The sequence below is a fragment of the Piliocolobus tephrosceles genome, chromosome 4, assembly GCF_002776525.5.
Source record: "Piliocolobus tephrosceles isolate RC106 chromosome 4, ASM277652v3, whole genome shotgun sequence".
Lineage (NCBI taxonomy): Eukaryota > Metazoa > Chordata > Mammalia > Primates > Cercopithecidae > Piliocolobus > Piliocolobus tephrosceles.
This window is the reverse complement of record NC_045437.1, coordinates 178,747,001-178,764,002: the sequence shown is the minus strand read 5'-3', so window position 1 is coordinate 178,764,002 and position 17,002 is coordinate 178,747,001. Positions and strand designations below refer to the sequence as shown.

The window sequence follows — 17,002 nt, the reverse complement described above, 5'->3', positions numbered from 1 at the left end:
CCTCATCCCAAGCCTGGCTTCCCCTACGCAGGCCCGATAGATGCAGCAATTCCAGATCTCACAGCCGTACTTCTCTGCTTGCTGGAGAGAGTTGGTATCTGAAGTGTCTTCTTAGGAGCTGGAGTCAGGAGGGCTTCTACCACAGAAGCTCCCAGAAAGTGGCTATAAAATACCATTGGCCCCAGATGGGGCATATGCCATTTTCTGAACTAGTCTCTTTGGCCCAGGGAATACCATGGGACAACTGGAAAAAGCCTAGGTTACCCAAATCAATCTCTGTGGCAAGAGGAATGAGGTGATCCAGGGCCTAGCCCAGGGCTAGAAGGTGGGGTCATTCTTCCCCACCCACACCTCATTGCTGATACATAATGGGAAAGGGGTTTTGGAGAGAGTGAGCCACAGTGTCTACTACAGAGACTTTGAGGCTTTTAATGGAAAGGAAAAGTGTGCCATGTTCATGGAGGATGGAGAGCAAACACAGGACCTGTGGCAGTGTCAGGAGTCTCCATGCCCATGTGGCTGTGGTCATAGACGTAAAATAGGACCAGCATAGCTGTGTGTCCTGCAAGTGTATTTGGTTAGACTTGGATACAGGTACAGTATAGGAAATCAGCTGGGTTTAGTCAGTGCTGGGCTTTTTCTGGGCAAATATGACAGAAACAGAAAGGGGCAAGAGAGATGTTTGCAGGGAAGTGGTTACCAATGGGGCCTGGAATCTAAACTGGATACAAAAGAAAGTGAGGACCTTTGGATCTTGTATTAGTCCATTTTCACACTGCTAGAAAGAACATCCCTGAGACTGGGTAATTTGTAAAGGAAAGAGACTTCATTGACTCACAGTTCCACATGGCTGGGGAGGCCTCAGGAAACTTACAGTCATGGCGGAAGGGAAAGCAGACATCTTCTTCATGAGGTGGCAGGAGAGAAGAATGTAGGAGGAACTTCCAAACACTTGTAAAACCATCAGATCTCCTGAGAACTCACTCACTATCACGAGAACAGCATGGGGGAAACCACCCCCATGATCCAATCACCTTCCTCCCTTGACATATGGGGATTACAGTTCAAGATGTGATTTGAGTGGGGACACAGGGCCAAACTATATCAGATCTCAACAGAGGATCAAAGGGTTGTTGGAGTGAGGGTTTTAAAGAATGGGGGAGGTGGAAGAGCAGGAGATGGGGGTCAGGAGTTGTATTTGAAATGGGGGTTTTGGAGATGATGCCAGTGCTGGTGATGATGGGTGATGACTGGTCAGCAAATGAGTCTGGGATGCACTGAGTGGGGGATGTCAGGGAATGGTGATTTGCAAGCTCCAGCCATGAGAAGATGGCAATGTGGGTTAGAATTGGAGATGGAGACCAGGAGAGAAATTCCAGAGGCATTTTTGTTGCACAGCCTATGGCATTGGTGAGTTGACTGAAGGCTGGGGTAAGGGAGGGAGAACCACCAGGGTTGAGGCAAACAGAGAGGGAGGGGTAGGTGGGAGAAGTCATTCCAGGAGAGCTCAAGCTGAAACAAAGTTTAGTTATTTTTCAGGAATAGCTTAATTTCTCTCCAACCTTGTGTTGCTTGAAGAGTGGCAACAGTGGGAGTTTCTGGCAAGGTGCGTTTGGGCTGGATGGTGGAGGGCTGGAGGAACAGGCCAGGGTTTGGATGCTATCCTGAGGTCTGCAGGGGTCTGCCCATTCTCAGATGGTGACAGAGCCTCACACAATAACCTTAAGGGAATACCAAGTATAATTAAGGTTTAGCCTAGATTTGCAAATAGTGGCAAGGGTTTTTCTGCCCATAGGACCTTTGGTCAGCCCCTCCCCTCCTCCTGAAGGATGACGTCTGTTTGGCCCACCTCATCCTGCTTCTGGAATGAGCCTTAAAGACAGGCTAGCATTGTTCTGACCTCAGGGCTGTGCATGGAAGTCAGACTTGTGGGAAAAGGCCTGGCTCCTCTGGGGCAAAGGCAGTGACACAGTTTTACTACCTGGACGATGGCCTGGGCATCACCCTGTACCCATCCAGCCTCTACTCTGGGCAAGGAGATGAGTTTGAGGAGATGGTCGCCCTGGCCCTAGAGTGCCAGGATCCAGGCCTTGGGATGGGGCGGTGGTTGTACCCGCTGTGACTTTCCTCTGCTCAGAGACAGAGGCTATGGGAAGAAGTCCAAGGGCTCAGGAAAGACTGGGAAGCCCTGTAGATCCAAATGGGGTGGGAGGGAAGGGTGGAACTGGGAATTCAGAGGCCCCAAATCATGGACCTCCCTTGGGCTTTCAGATGATCCGGGTGCATGTCTTTTTGCCTGACTGTCATTATAAGTATTATATTTTAAAGCAGATAACTTACCCAGTATAATTTCACTTCTTTGCATGAGTCTTGCTTTTTGGTCCTGAGAAAGGTCAATTCTAGTGAATGTTTCATGTGGACTTGAAAAGAATATATTCTGTGGTTGTTGGTTATAATGTTCTATATGTGCCAATAAGGTGCCTATATGTGTTGTAAAAATCATGTATATTCTTACTGATTTATTTTCTTGTTATGAAACTTACCATTTTAACTATTTTAAAGCTTACAATTTAGTGGCACTAAGTACATTCATAATGGCGTGCAATCGTCACTACTGTCTAGTTTCTGAACATCTTCATCACACCAGAAGGAAACCCCATACCCATTAGCAGTCATACCCCATTTCCTCCTCCACCTGGCCCCTGGCTAATGCTAATTTGCTTTCTGTCTCTGTGAATTTGCCTATTGTAGATGTTTCATATGAGTAGGATCACACAATATGTGGCCTGTTGTGACTGGCGTCTTTCATTTAGCATGTTTTCAAGGTTCATTCATGTCGTAGCATCTATTGGTGGTTCATTTTTCATGGCTTAATAATATTCCATTGTATGGATATGTCACATTTTGTTTATCTGTTCATCTCTTGATGGATATTTGGGTCATTTCCATCTTTCAGTGATTGTGAATAGTACGGCTGTGAACATTCGTGTACAAGTTTTTGTCTGAATATCTGTTTTCATATTTTAGGGATATATACCTAGGATAGACTTGCTGGGTCATAGGATAATTCTACATTTAACTTTTTGAGGAAGTGCCCAACTGTTTTCCATAGTGGCTGAACCATTTTACGTTTCTACCACCAACGTGCTGGGGTGTTCTAATTTCTTTACATCCTCACCAACCCTTTTCTTTCTTTCTTTCTTTAAAAAAAAAAAAGATAGCCATCCTAGTGGATGTGAAGTGGTATCTCATTGTGGTTTGGATTTGTGTTTCCCTAATTAGTTATGTTGAGCATTTTTTTCATGCACTTTTTGGCCATTTGTGTATTTTCTTTGGAGAAATGTCTATTCAGGTCCTTCATTCGTTTTAAAATTAGGTTGTTTGTCTTTTGTTGTTGTATTCTTAGAGTTCTTTATATATCCTAGACACTAGACCCTTGGTAGATACTTGATTTACAACTATTTTTTTCTCACTCTGTGGGTTGCTTTTCATCTCTTGATAGTGTTTTTTTTTTGTTGTTGTTGTTTTGTTTTTGTTTTGTTTTGTTTTGTTTTCCTTTTGAGACAGGGTCTCTCTGTCACCCAGGCTGAAGTGTAGTGGTGTGATCCTGGCTCACTGCAGCCTCAACCTCCTGGGCTCAAGCACCTCAGCTTCCTGAGTAGCTGGGACCACAGGCATGTGCCACCATGCCCAGCTAATTTTCTTTCTTTCTTTCTTTCTTCTCTTTCTTTCTTTCTTTCTTTCTTTCTTTCTTTCTTTCTTTCTTTCTTTCTTTCTTTCTTTCTTTCTTTCTTTCTTTTTTCTTTCTTTCTCTTTCCCTCCCTTCCTTCCTTCCTTCCTTCCTTCCTTCCTTCCTTCCTTCCTTCCTTCCTTCCTTCCTTCCTTCCTCTCTTTCTCTCTTTCTTTTATTGTTTTTTTAGAGACAGGGTCTCCCTATGTTGCCCAGGTTGGTCTCCAACTCCTGGGTTCAAGTGATCCTCCCACCTTGGCTTCCCAAAGTGCTGGGATTACAGGTGTGAGCCACCACACCTGGCCTTGCTTTTTTTTTTTTTTTTTTAAGTTATTGATTCAATCTCTTTACTTGTTATAGGTCTATTCAGATTTTCTATTTCTTCTTGAGCCAGTTTTAGTAGCTTGTGTATTTCTAAGAATTTGTCCATTTCATCTAGATTATCTAATTTTTTTGCATAGAATTCTTGCCAATTTTTCGTTGGCTTGTTCTTTCTGTTACTAAGAGAACAGTGTTAAAATCTCCAGCCAAGATTGTGAATATGTCTTCTTTTGGTTCTGTCAATTTTTGTCTTGTATATTTTGAAGCTATACTACTAGATGTATACACATTTAGGATGATCATATCTTCTGGCAGATTGACACTTTTATCACTATGAACATGTCCTTCTTTATGTCTAGTAATGCTTCTTGCCTTCAAATCTATTTTGTCAGATGTTAGTGTAGCTATACTGGAGTTCTTTTGTTAGTGTTTATGTGTTACATCCTTTTCTGACTTTTTCTTTCAAAGATTTCTGTTCTTTTATATTTAAGGCATGTCTCTTATATACTTAAAAATAAAATCCGGTAATAATGTTAATTTGAACATTTAATGAATTATGATATATTTGAGTTTAAGTATATCAAGTGACTATTTGTTTTCTCTTTGACTCCACTGTTCTGTTTCTTTTATCTTCTTCTTTTGCCTGCTTTTGGATTAAGCATTTTTTAGAATTCCATTTCCCTGCTCTGTTAGCTTGTTAGTTGTGCATTCTTTCGGAATTCCTTTTATGGTTGGCAATTTGCATTCTCGACTTATAAAGTACTTGTACCACTTCCTGGGCAATGAAATACCTTGAAACACTTTAGTTCCATTTACTGCTCTCTTAACTTATATACTCCTGTTGTCGTGCTTTTAACTATTGTATCTCTCTATATTTTATTCCCTGGAAAACTTTATTGTTGCTCTACATAGTCAATTTTCATTTAGAATTACCAATTCTTTTTGTTATTTCATTCATTTCTGCTTCTCCACATTTCCATCTGGGATAATTTTTCTTCTTTTAGTATTTTCTTTCTTAATTTCAACTTTTTTGTTGAAGTGTGACTGGGTGCTTCCCAAGACCCTTGTCCTTGGTGGACCCTGAACTCCAATCTCGTTTCTCCAATCCTAAGAGGCCACTTAGCTGCTCAGTCCCTGGCTGCTGCTGGGAGGCAGCAGCTGCTTCAGGGAGGAACGCTGCTCTTTCTGGGGTCACCTCTCCACACTCCCCTGCAGGATCCTCACCCTTGAAGCCTTCACTGCTTTTGTAAAGCCTCCAATGCTGCTGGGAAGTTTCACTCACAAGAAGATAGTCTGATATTGCTCAGATTAGAAATCTTAGCCTTGTTATTTTTTGATTTTGCGCTCCTGACCAATGGCTGGGGAATGTTCAGTTTGTGTGGAACTCAACAACAGTCTTATCAACATTGCCCTTATAATCTATTACAAATGTACACACACGGCTATATATTTATCTATGTACACACACACGTATCTATGTAAAACTTACACAGAAACATACAAAACACACTTTTATCAAAGCATACATAGGACCTTTTCTCCTGAATGATTTGGAAAAGCATAGAAAGTTCTTGCTTGTCAGCTACTTATAAAGCCTTATATCATTGTTTTCTGAATGATTTCTATGGTGTGTGAATGTCCCATATGATGCTAATAGAGTGTCTTTGCTAAAATAGTGCCAAAGTCAGTAAACTTGGGAAATGACATGGGATCCTCTCCTTGGAGAGACCAGCACATATGAGCGTGGTAAAGACTCTGAAACATGTAGATAAACTTGTTCTATTATGAAATCTCTTTTTGAGAGAATACCTATTTCCATCTCCTGGGATACCAGAGTTCTGTAGGTAAACCTTGGAAAACACTGCTTTAGAGCAAACTCTAATCCACAAAATCCTACAGTGATAAGTATCTGCTATTCAAGAGTCTTCATCCTCACAAAGATGAAGGATCCTCACATCCTGTTTGTGTTTTCTCAGACATGGGGACTCCAAGGAGAGTCTGGAAGTATGAATATTAGGTGTTGGGTTTGCAGGGTTTGAGCCCCTCTGCTACTCATTGGTTAAAACAAGAAGGCAGAACTTGGGGATTTAGTCATTTCCAGCTCTTTGCCTGTTTCTACCTCCGAGTGTGAAACCATCTGCTTGGGTTCTCTGTTCCAGCTCAGCTCAGCTTAGCATGGGGCACTCATGTGTGTCCGTGGCAATTGATTTTTGACTCCCATAAACTTTCCCTCACTTCACCTATGTCTTGGAAGTCTTGCTGCCCCTCTGTGCAGCTGAGAGGGTGAGACAGTTGTGGCAGAATATGCAGAGCTTCTTTTCAGAAGCCAAGAGGCCGGGGTTCAAGTCCTGGTGCTGAGTGACCTTGGAATAGTTAACCGTGGAGTAGCGGTGAGAGCACGGGCTTTGGTTTCAGACACACTTGGGCCTTTCACTTCCTTGCCGTTTGATCATGGGCATGCCACTTCACTTTCCTGTACTTCAGTTTCCTTACCTATCAAATGGGGATAATAAAAACAGGCACCTCACCTTCTCCTTGGGGTGAGAAATAAATAAGATAATGCATGTCAAGCACAAGACCTGGAACACAGTAGGCACCTGGCAAATGTCAGCTCTTACAACTCTTCATCCAGCCCGACTCCTTCACCTGGGCTGCAGAAGAAGCCCAACCTCTCAAGATGCTTGAGAATCAAGCACAGTTCTGACTGTGAGAAAGAGTTTTGTAAACTCTTGGAGACAATAGAAAATTCATGCAATTTAATTTTCATTGTTGCCCTTAACGCTGCCTCATCCCTCTGGCTGGGCAGGGCAGGGTGTGTGGGGAACACACCAGCCTCCTTCCCTACTCTTAGGCAGAACCATTTCTCCATTACAGAACATTGGCAAGAAGATGTCCTGTCAACAATTCATTGCCAACTTGGACCAGCTGAATGATGGCCAAGACTTTGCCAAAGACCTGCTGAAGGTATTATCTGCTGAGAGTCCCCATCCCACTAGCTGCACCCTGTGTGGATAGAGAGGAGAGAGGTCTCTGTCCCCTGAAATCCTGGCATTCCAGGCCCTTAACACAGGGTGCAGGGCCATGATGACAAAGTTAGAAACCACCGAACTCAACATTTAGCTGTTCTGTGTTCCCTAAGTTAGGCAGAGGGGAAGGCTTTGTGAGATTTGTTTTTAGTACTCCATTATCACCATTACTGTCACAGTAATAATCAACACTGCTACCAATTATCACAGCTGCCACCCACCACAACTGCCACCACCACCTTTACCACAAACATCATTATTGTCACCCCAAGGAAAAGCCCCCCCTTTCCTTCGACATCACCAGGAATTAAGAGAATCCAGTTTTCTTTTGAACCTGAAGTGAAGGGTGGAACTCTAGCCTTTCTAGTCTGGTCATTTCTGAACTGAGGAAAAGGAGCAGATTTTTGGTGGGTTGGTGATGGGCTCATTTTTATTATGTATGTATTTTTGAGACAAGATCTCATTCTGTTACCCACACTGGAGTGCAGTGATGCAATCAAGGCTCACTGAAGCCTTGAACTTTTGGCCTTGAAGGATTCTCCCACCTCAGCCTCCCAAGTAGCTGGGACTATAGGTGCATGCCACTGTGCCTGGCGATATATATATATATATATATATATATATATATATATATATATATGTGTGTGTGTGTATATATATATATATCTTTTTTTTTTGTAGAGCCTGGGGGTCTCACTCTGTTGCCCAGGCTGATCTCAAGCTCCTGGGCTCAAGCAATCCTCGCACCTCAGCCTCGCAAAGTGCTGAAATTACAGGCATAAGCCACCACACCCAGCCAGCTTCATTTTTAAATAGTGGGTTTGAAGAATCTGATAATACTACAGGGGTAGTTGAATAATGAGTTCGGAGGTCTCCATCCAAACCCCAATGTTCCATAGAACATTGTCTCCATCACTCTTCTTACTATATTATATTCTTCACCACTGAGAAGCATTTGTTAAGAACATATTTGTGAATCAAACAATCCCAGTCCCACTATCCACCTATCCATTTCTCCCCATCTACTCATTCACCTATCTACCCACTTCTGCACCCATCCACTCATCCTCCCATGCATCCACCCAGCCACTCAATCATTCACCTACCCATACACCCACCCATTCACCCACCACCCATATATATATATCCCCAAATCTCTCCTTCCCACTCCCCACATAGTATTATCTGCTGAGAGTCCCCATCCCACTCACCCATTCACCTTTCACCCACACAGACACCCTGTACTCTTCAAACACTCCCTCGTCTACTCACCTTGACAAACATCTCCACATCTACTCGCCCATCCCCCTACCTCCTATTCCCCACCCATTCACTTACTCACCAACCCACCCACCCATTCATCGTCAAATCTATCCACCCAATCATTTACTCAGTCATCCACCCAACACCCTGACATTCATTTGCCCACGCATATCCTCATGCATACACCCCTAAATCTTCCTCATGTACCCTCTATCCACCCACCCATCTTCTATTCATTCACCCATCCACCTGCCTATTTCCCCACCCATCCTTCCATCTTCCACCTGTCCACTTCCCCATCCATCCATTCACTCACCCATCCTCCCATTCATCCTCCCATCCATTCATCTACCCTGTTGAGCACTTGCTGTATGTCAAGTTCTGGATTATGCACTGGAGATTCAGTAGTGAACAAATGGACAGCCTCTGACCTTGTGAAGCTTACAGTCTCCTATGGGAGATTGACATTAAGTGACCACATAATTAAATACCACCCATCCATGCATCCACCCACCCACTCACTTACCCATCTAACAAATAAGTATGAATCAAACATCCACTTTGCCCTATTGGCTGAAAAGGTGATCTCTCACTGTACCCACGTTACTGGTGGTAGATGGGGGTTTCTTTGACTCTTCACCTGAATTCCCCCCTCTCTCTTTTCCCTCTCCCAGACCCTTTACAACTCCATCAAGAATGAAAAGCTGGAATGGGCCATGTGAGTAGTGCCTGCGGGCACAGGTATGGGGAGCCTGCATTCCTGGGAGGGGGAGTGTGGGGGTGCAGGTCCGTCATTCTGACCACTCTCCATGGTGCTGATCCTTCCCAATCCAGGGCCCGACACCTGTGTCTAGCTGGCTCACACCTGGTGTTGAATTCCTCTTTGGATTCATCTTCTGTATTGAGAAAAAGAGTGCAATGTTTGCATTGTTATGGAATAGGTTGAACTGTGACTTTAGTTCTATGATGTTCACAGCTGGTTTTCTATATGGGGATAGTGTTCCAATTCCCATTGATGACTGCTCCTTTCCCTTTGGGAAGTAGGCAGACAAGAGGCATGAGGCCCCTATAACCTGTAGAATATGTCCACGTTTAGATGGTGACTGTTACTGACAGTGGGAAGGTGAGAGTGCCCTCTAACTTCTTCCCCTGCAAAAGCAGCGAGACCTGTAGGTCTCAACAGGAGAGAGGGATGTTGACCTTGCTGTTTGGGGAGACTGTGAAAGGCTCTGCTGTGCTCCCCAGGGCAGCCAGGTCCATGTAGAGGCCTCAGGCAGGGATTGGCAGGAACTCCAACCCCACAGGGTAAGAGCTGGCACTCTTCTGCCAGGGCTCTCCTGGGGGCCCAGACTTCAGGGTCTTACCAGCTGGCCTCCCTCTTCCAGCATGTTGGTGCAGTTTGTGCAGCAGCTTCAGTCTGGCCACGGTTAGTGCTCCCTGGGATGGAGAGAGGAGAAGGAAGACTGGGAGGGAGACCTGGAGACAGTAAAGTCTCCACATTTGTGATCAAGGGTGACATTTGGGGCTTGGAGGACAAAAATCAAAGATCAGAGGTCAGAGGTCGGAAGTGGAAATGAGAGGAGGGGTCAGAGATCTGGATCTGTGGTCTGGAATTGGAATCTCTTCATCTCTGCCTCCTGGGGCTGCTCTTCCTCCGTGACCCTGGCTCCGGGATGGGAGGCTGATGGGGAAGGCCATGATGATGCACGGCTGAGGCCTCTCTGGAGGTGGTGCTCAGGCCTAGTACTTCCCTAGTGATGAGGACGAGCTGAGGAAATCCCTGTCTGAGCTGGTGGATGACAAGTTCGGGACAGGCACGAAGAAGGTGACGCGAATCCTGGATGGTGGCAACCCCTTCCTGGATGTCCCACAGGCGCTCAGTGCCACCACCTACAAGCACGGCATCCTGACCCGGAAGACTCATGCTGACATGGATGGCAAGAGGAGTGGGTGTCAGGCTGGAAGAGGGGCATGAGAGGGAGGCTGGCACAGAGGGGGGTGCCCCAGACCACTCCTTGGGGATGAACATACAGGTGGACATATAGTGGGAGGTGGGGTTGGAGAGATTGCAGAGGGTGGCTGCAGCCACACTACTAGTGCCCTCCTCCCCAGCACCCCGTGGGAGGCGTGGCTGGAAGAAATTCTACGCAGTGCTCAAAGGGACCATCCTGTACCTGCAGAAGGTGAGAGACTGCCCCAGAGACCTTACTCAGAAAGGGCCAGCTCAGTCCCATCCCGCCCCAGCCTTGTGGCACCCCAAGGGCCCCAGGCAGGACCTGGGACTCAGGTACATGCTGGGTCCTTCTCCAGACTTGGGACCACTCAGGGCTTTGGAGGTTTTTGGGAGAACTTGGTGCCTAGTCGCTCAGTGGACACTCAGTGTGAGGCCTGTTTAGGCCTCTGGGACAAACCGGGGTAAGGGGAGGGATGCCTGGATTCTTGTTGGGGTGGGTGAGGCAGCAGGAACAGAAAATTAAGGGAGCTATAGGGTTAGACAGAGAGGAGTGAGGGGAGGGGAGAGTGGAAGGTGTGGGTCAGTGACCCTATCTCACCCATCCCGCCCCACCCAGGATGAGTACAGGCCTGACAAAGCTCTATCGGAGGGTGACCTGAAGAACGCCATTCGCGTGCATCACGCTCTGGCCACCAGGGCCTCTGACTACAGCAAGAAGTCCAACGTGCTCAAGCTTAAGACGGCCGACTGGAGGGTATTCCTTTTCCAGGCACCGTGAGTAGGAGCTGGAGCCCCTCACTCCCACCTGGGGCCTAGGGTCGCAGTGACGCAGCACACAACCCCTCTCCTTCCCGTGAGTCAGCAACAGAGCATGTGTATCCACATGACCCAGACCGACAGCTGGGACCCCCAAAGCAGCGGTTCTCAGTGTGTGGTTCCCCTCAGCATCACTTGCAGTCTCTCTGGCCCTGCCTTAGACCTACTGAACCTGAAATTCTGGGATGGCTCCAGCAACTGTGTTTAACAAGCCCTGCAGGGGCTGCCGAGTGCGCTGGAGTCTGAAATGTGGGGCAGGTGGCATCTTTATGAATCATCCTTGGCTTTAAATGTGGGAAAGATGCACCCTCCAGGTAACCTGTAAGGCTGTCCTTCTACCACCTCTCGCCTTCCTATGACTTGAGACTGGGGTGCACATGAGCTTGCAAGGAGACAGGCTGGTGGATGAGGCCTCAGGATCACAGTGCCAGTGCTGGGCAGGCAGCGGGGGAGGGCAGGAGGACTGTGAGGGTCGCCCAGTTGCCATTGCCTCTGATGATCCCCAGTCCACGGTCATTCCCACCCATTCACTCCAGGGCCTCTAGCTGTGAACCTGGGAAGTTTGATTTTCACATGAGAATCCAGGTGTGCCTGGGAGCTGGGATAGAAAGGGAGCTCCCTGCATAGCTCTGGCCAGGCCCATCCAGCCCCCATGCGTCCTCCCTCTCCCCTTTACCCACTCATCTAGAGGTACTGGTGCCTTCTTAGTGCCAGGCCCAGTGCTGGGTATGTGACGCTGAGTAGGGGACAGGGAGTCCTGTGTGAGAGGCCAGCACCCTCTCCCCGTCCTGTCCCCAGGAGCAAGGAAGAAATGCTGTCCTGGATCCTCAGGATCAACCTGGTGGCAGCCATCTTCTCTGCCCCGGCCTTCCCAGCTGCTGTCAGCTCCATGAAGAAGTTCTGTCGGCCCCTGCTGCCCTCCTGCACCACCCGCCTCTGCCAGGTACATGCTCCTGGGTCAAGATTTTGCCTCCCTAGGCTGCCATCCTCAGCCCAGGCCCCCATCCAGCAGACCCACCCTGGCTCTGTCTCTAGGCTGGGTGATTCTGGGCTGAAGGACACCAGAGAAGGACACCTCTTCTCTCCATCCCACGCACCCCACCCCCACGTCCAGATGGGGAGACCAAGGAACGTCATACAGGGGCCGTGGCTGTGGCAGTTGGCATGGAGCTGCCTCTCTGCTAGTGTATCCCTGTGGATGTGACTGAGAGTTGGTGGCCTTGTGTGCACCTGGGCACAAATGCAAGAGACTGTGTCACAGGGAGTTCACACAGGTGACACCTGGCTGACTCTTCATCCAGTGCTCTTTTGCTGCCCTCACCTATCCTTAAATGTTTTATTTGTAGTCTTAGAAAACCCAAGTCACCCATGCTGCAGGCTCTCAGGGCTTCTTTGGAGAGGACAGGAGAAATGGTGGCCCAGAGCTTGAGAGGTAGAGGGCAGCGGAAGCCCCCCACTTCCTCTTTGCCAGTGGTCTTTCCCACTAGGCCTTGTCCCAAGTCTCCCCACTGAGCTCCTGGGCTCCTGCTTCTGCCCAGAACCCCTATGCAATGCACGTACACTATGTATGTGCACACACCACACACATTCACGTGTGTAAACACACAGGTGGTGACTCATACACATGTACGCATGAGCACACAGCACCAGGGGGCCTGGCTGTCCTGTAGTGGGTGGGATGTGTGTGCGTTTGCCCATCAATGAGAGTGTCTCCGCCTGTCACTCCACCAGGTGTGATCCTGGGTCTGCGACCATTGCGTTTGTCTGGGCATGAATGTAAGAGAACGCGTGTATCATAAGGAGCAGGGGATAGCTGGGCCAGGCTGGCCTTGGTCCGGGGTGTTTGTGTGTGCACATGGGAATGCATGTGAGCTGGGTTGTGTGTGGGGATCATTGTGTTTCTGTGTCAGGGACTGTCTATGTCCACATATAAGCGTGAGCATCTCTTGTCTCCTGAGCCTGAGGTGGGGTGTCTAGGGGGCATCGAGGAAAGCTGATGCTGATGGGAGCAGCAAGAGGAGGAAGGGAGGTGGGAGGAGGAACCTGCCCTCGGGTCCAGAGCCTGGCTCTATCACCACATTTTGGTGACCCTGGCTAGGCCTTCATTTCCCTCTGGTGGAGCAGCTCCTGGTAGAACAGGATTTGAGTCACTCCGTGACATTCTGAGAATAAGGCGTCACAGTCCACGATTTGCCTTCCCAGGAGGAGCAACTGCGGTCTCATGAGAATAAGTTGAGGCAGCTGACTGCGGAGCTGGCCGAACACAGGTGTCACCCAGTCGAGAGGGGCATCAAGTCCAAGGAGGCCGAGGAGTACCGGTTGAAGGAGCACTATCTCACCTTCGAGGTGAGCCTTGGGGGGCTGGATTGCAAAGCCCAGCGCCCTGCTCCTTCTCCTTCCTGCCTGGCCTGATGTGAGACTGGGGAGGTGAAGCCTACTGATAAAGGGGCTTGCTCACGTGGCAGCTAGCAGGGAACAGGGTCCCCTGACCCTTAGTCCCCAGTCCTTCCAGGGTGCCAGCCTTCCCTGACAGGGGTGAGGGGCTGAAGCTCAGACGAAGGCCCTCAGATGCTGCCAAACCTTCCTCTTAAATGTTTGCCCTGATTTCTAACCCCTTTAATAATTTGTGAATGTACTTATTTCTCCATGCTCTCACCAGCACTGGGCATTGCAAATATGTTTTAAACTTCACTAACCTGATAGGTTTAACAATTAGTATCTCATTACCTTTTTTTTTTTTTTTTTTTTGAGATAGAATCTCACTCTGTCATCTAGGCTGGAGTACAGTGGCACAATCTTGGCTCACTACAATCTCTGCCTCCCGGGTTTAAGCAGTTCTCCTGCCTCAGCCTCCTGAACAGTTGGGATTACAGGCACGTGCCACTATGCCTGGCTAATTTTTGTATTTTTAGTAGATATGGGGTTTCACCATGTTGGCCAGGCTGGTCTTGAACTCCTGACTTCAGGTGGTCCACCCACCTTGGCCTCCCAAAGTGCTGGGATTACAGGTGTGAGCCACCACACCCAGCCTCATTACTATTTTAATTTGGATTTAAAAACATTTTAATTACAGTAAGACATGTAATATAAAATTTACCATCTTCACCATTTTTAAGTGTATAGTTAGCAGTGTTAAGTCTATTCACATTGTTGTGTAACCAGTCTCCAGAATTTTTTCCTCTTCCCAAACTGAAACTCTGTACACATTAAATAATAACTTTCCACTCTCCCCTCCCTTCAGTCCCTGGCAATCACCATTCTACTCTCTGCCTCTATGATTTTGACTGCTCTAAGTGGAATCATATACAATTTGTCTTTTTGTGATTGAATTATTTTACTTAGCATAATGTCCTTAAGGTTCATCCATGTTGTAGTGTGTGTCAGAATTTCCTTTCTTTTTAACCCATTTATGTCAGAGGTTGCAATTTTTTTTTTGGTGAAAAATCAGACCTTGGAGATGACCTTGGGCAGTATGATATAAATAACTCCCACGTTCCAATAATGGAACACTAGGCATAAATGGGATAAGGCTGAATAATATTCCATTGTATGTATACACCATATTTTGTTTACCCGTTTATCCATCAGTGAACACTTGGCTTACTTCCATCTTTTGGCTATTGTGAAAAATGCTGCTATGAAAATGGGTATACAAATATCCCTTCAAGACCCTGCTTTCAACTCATTTGGGTTTATAGTTAGAAATGGTCTTGCTGGATCATGTGGTAATTTTATTTTTAACTTTTTGATAAACCACCAGCTTTCCATAATAGCTGCTCCATTTACATTGTCACCAGCAGAGCACAAGGGTTCTGTCTATTTCTCCGTATCCTCACCAACACGTATTTTCTGCTCTTTTGATAGTAGTAAGAGTGTGAATTGATATCTCATTGTGGTTTTGACTTGCATTTCTCTAATGACTAATGATGTTGAGCACCTTTTCGTGTGCTTGTTGGCCATTTGTATGCTTTCTTTGGAGAAATGTAGATTCAAGCCCATTTAAAAAATTTGGGTTGTCTGTCTTCTCTTGTTGCATTCTGAGAGTTCTTTATATATTCTGGATACAAGACCCTTATCAGATATATGACTTGCAAACATTTTTCTCTCATTCTGTAGGTTGCCTTTTCATTCTGTTGACTGTATCCTCTCATGTACAGAAGTTTTACATTTTGGTGTAGTCCCATCTGTGTATTTTTACTTTTGTTGATTGGGTTTTTTGTGTCATATCCAAGAAATCATTGCCAATTATTTGGATTTTTCAAATTATGAATGAAGTTTATGTGCATGTCCCATGTTTATTTTTTAATTGGACTGTTCATCTTCTTTTTAACGATTTGTGAAAGCTCTCTGCATATTGAGGAAATCAGTCTTTTGTCATACAAGGTGCACATACTTTTCTCCTCTTTTGTTGTCTTTTGACCTTGTGTTTGGCCTTTCCCCAGAAAAGCCGTTATGAGACCTATATCCACCTCCTGGCTGTGAAAATCAAAGTGGGCTCAGATGATCTGGAGCGGATTGAGGCCCGGCTGGCCACTCTGGAAGGGGATGACCCTTCTCTCCGGAAGACACACTCAAGTCCTGCCCTCAGCCAGGGCCATGTGACTGGCAGCAAAACCACAAAAGATGCCACTGGGCCTGATACTTAGCTGACATGGATGTGCAGACCCCAGGATGGGCAGATGTCCCCAGTGGGGTTGGTGAGCACAATTCCAGCCAGGGGCCACTCGGACCAAGCTCCAGTCAGTTGATGGGCAGCCAGAGGGGTGCAGAAAACCTGTGGGCCCAGGAGATGGAGATGCCGTTTGTGGCGTTGATCTCCTTGTGTCCTTGGGCATCTCTGGGCATCAGACCCTCTCCCCGGCCTTTGTTTTCCTCTCCACCATGGAGCCTCATTTTGTAGGCCAGTTGTGTGCATGCTCTAGACACCACCTCGCTGGAGAAGCTGGAAGGGCTGTTGTCTTCCCAGGTCTTTCTCTTCTCATCAAGCTCCTCTCCTCATCTTCTTGTGTGTGAGGGCAGGTCTTGACTCCAGGTCTCAGCTGGAACCCCACCCTTTCTCCTCTTCCTTCCTCTGAGTTGACCAGCAGCAGGTCTGCAGACCACCAGCACCATCCTCTCCTCCCTCCTCCCAGCAGCCTCCAGAACCATGCCCAGGTCTCCTGCCTCACATCACAATAATCTGGGACCCAGGCTTGTGCCCTTTCAGTGTCAAGTTGACTCCACTCACATGTGCGTCCACCTCTTTTCATCCATTGAGATCACACTGTCTCCTTTTTATACAGACACAAATGTACATCTATAAGAATAATATATACATAAGGAAACCCTGAAAGATGGTTTCGGAACTGAAATCAGTTAGAGGATGAAATCAGATAAAGGAAAAGCCTATTTTGGAGCTTCCCCTGTTAGGAAGGATGGCTGCACCTGGCCCCCTGGCATTCCTGACACCCTGGGAGGGAAGGGGGAGGCAATGCTGGTCTCCCTTGCCCTGTTTTTCCCTCTTCCAGCTGACCTGTGACTTACACTGCTCTTACAGTTGATACTTTTGGAAAAAATAGAACATGTATGCACCGCCCCATTTGTCCCATGGATATCCTGGGGTGTGAGTGGGATGGAACCACAGCCCTGTTTATATTTGGGTCTTTATGTTGGTGCTGCCAGGTCTCTGAGCTCCAGAGGTGGCCTCTTGGACAGATCTACTGCTATAGGAATAAAAGACACTCTGCCTCACAAATGGCCGCTTGTCAACAAGCCCAAAGATGCTTGTTGGAGGACAGTTATCGAAGCCATTAATTCTTGGTCGTGGGAAAAGGTGGAATGACAAGTTACTGATCGTTTTTCTGTTGCTATTTCTTTCATTTGTCTAGTGAATCAGAAAGGCTTAGCCAAGGC

The 17,002-nt window shown here is 47.0% G+C and overlaps 1 protein-coding gene across 1 annotated transcript in view; it reads left to right on the top strand.

The window, feature by feature from the left end:
• Positions 1-15,756, top strand: part of LOC113224867 (PH and SEC7 domain-containing protein 2-like) — a 32,627-nt gene extending 16,871 nt beyond the window's left edge. Inside the window, exons 7-14 of the mRNA XM_026454489.1 lie at positions 6,926-7,015; positions 9,015-9,058; positions 10,096-10,286; positions 10,453-10,523; positions 10,911-11,068; positions 11,909-12,053; positions 13,313-13,456; positions 15,553-15,756. Of these exons, the coding sequence (XP_026310274.1) occupies positions 6,926-7,015; positions 9,015-9,058; positions 10,096-10,286; positions 10,453-10,523; positions 10,911-11,068; positions 11,909-12,053; positions 13,313-13,456; positions 15,553-15,756 (1,047 nt within the window). The remainder of the gene's footprint in view (positions 1-6,925; positions 7,016-9,014; positions 9,059-10,095; positions 10,287-10,452; positions 10,524-10,910; positions 11,069-11,908; positions 12,054-13,312; positions 13,457-15,552) is intronic.
• The last annotated feature ends 1,246 nt before the right edge of the window (positions 15,757-17,002 follow it).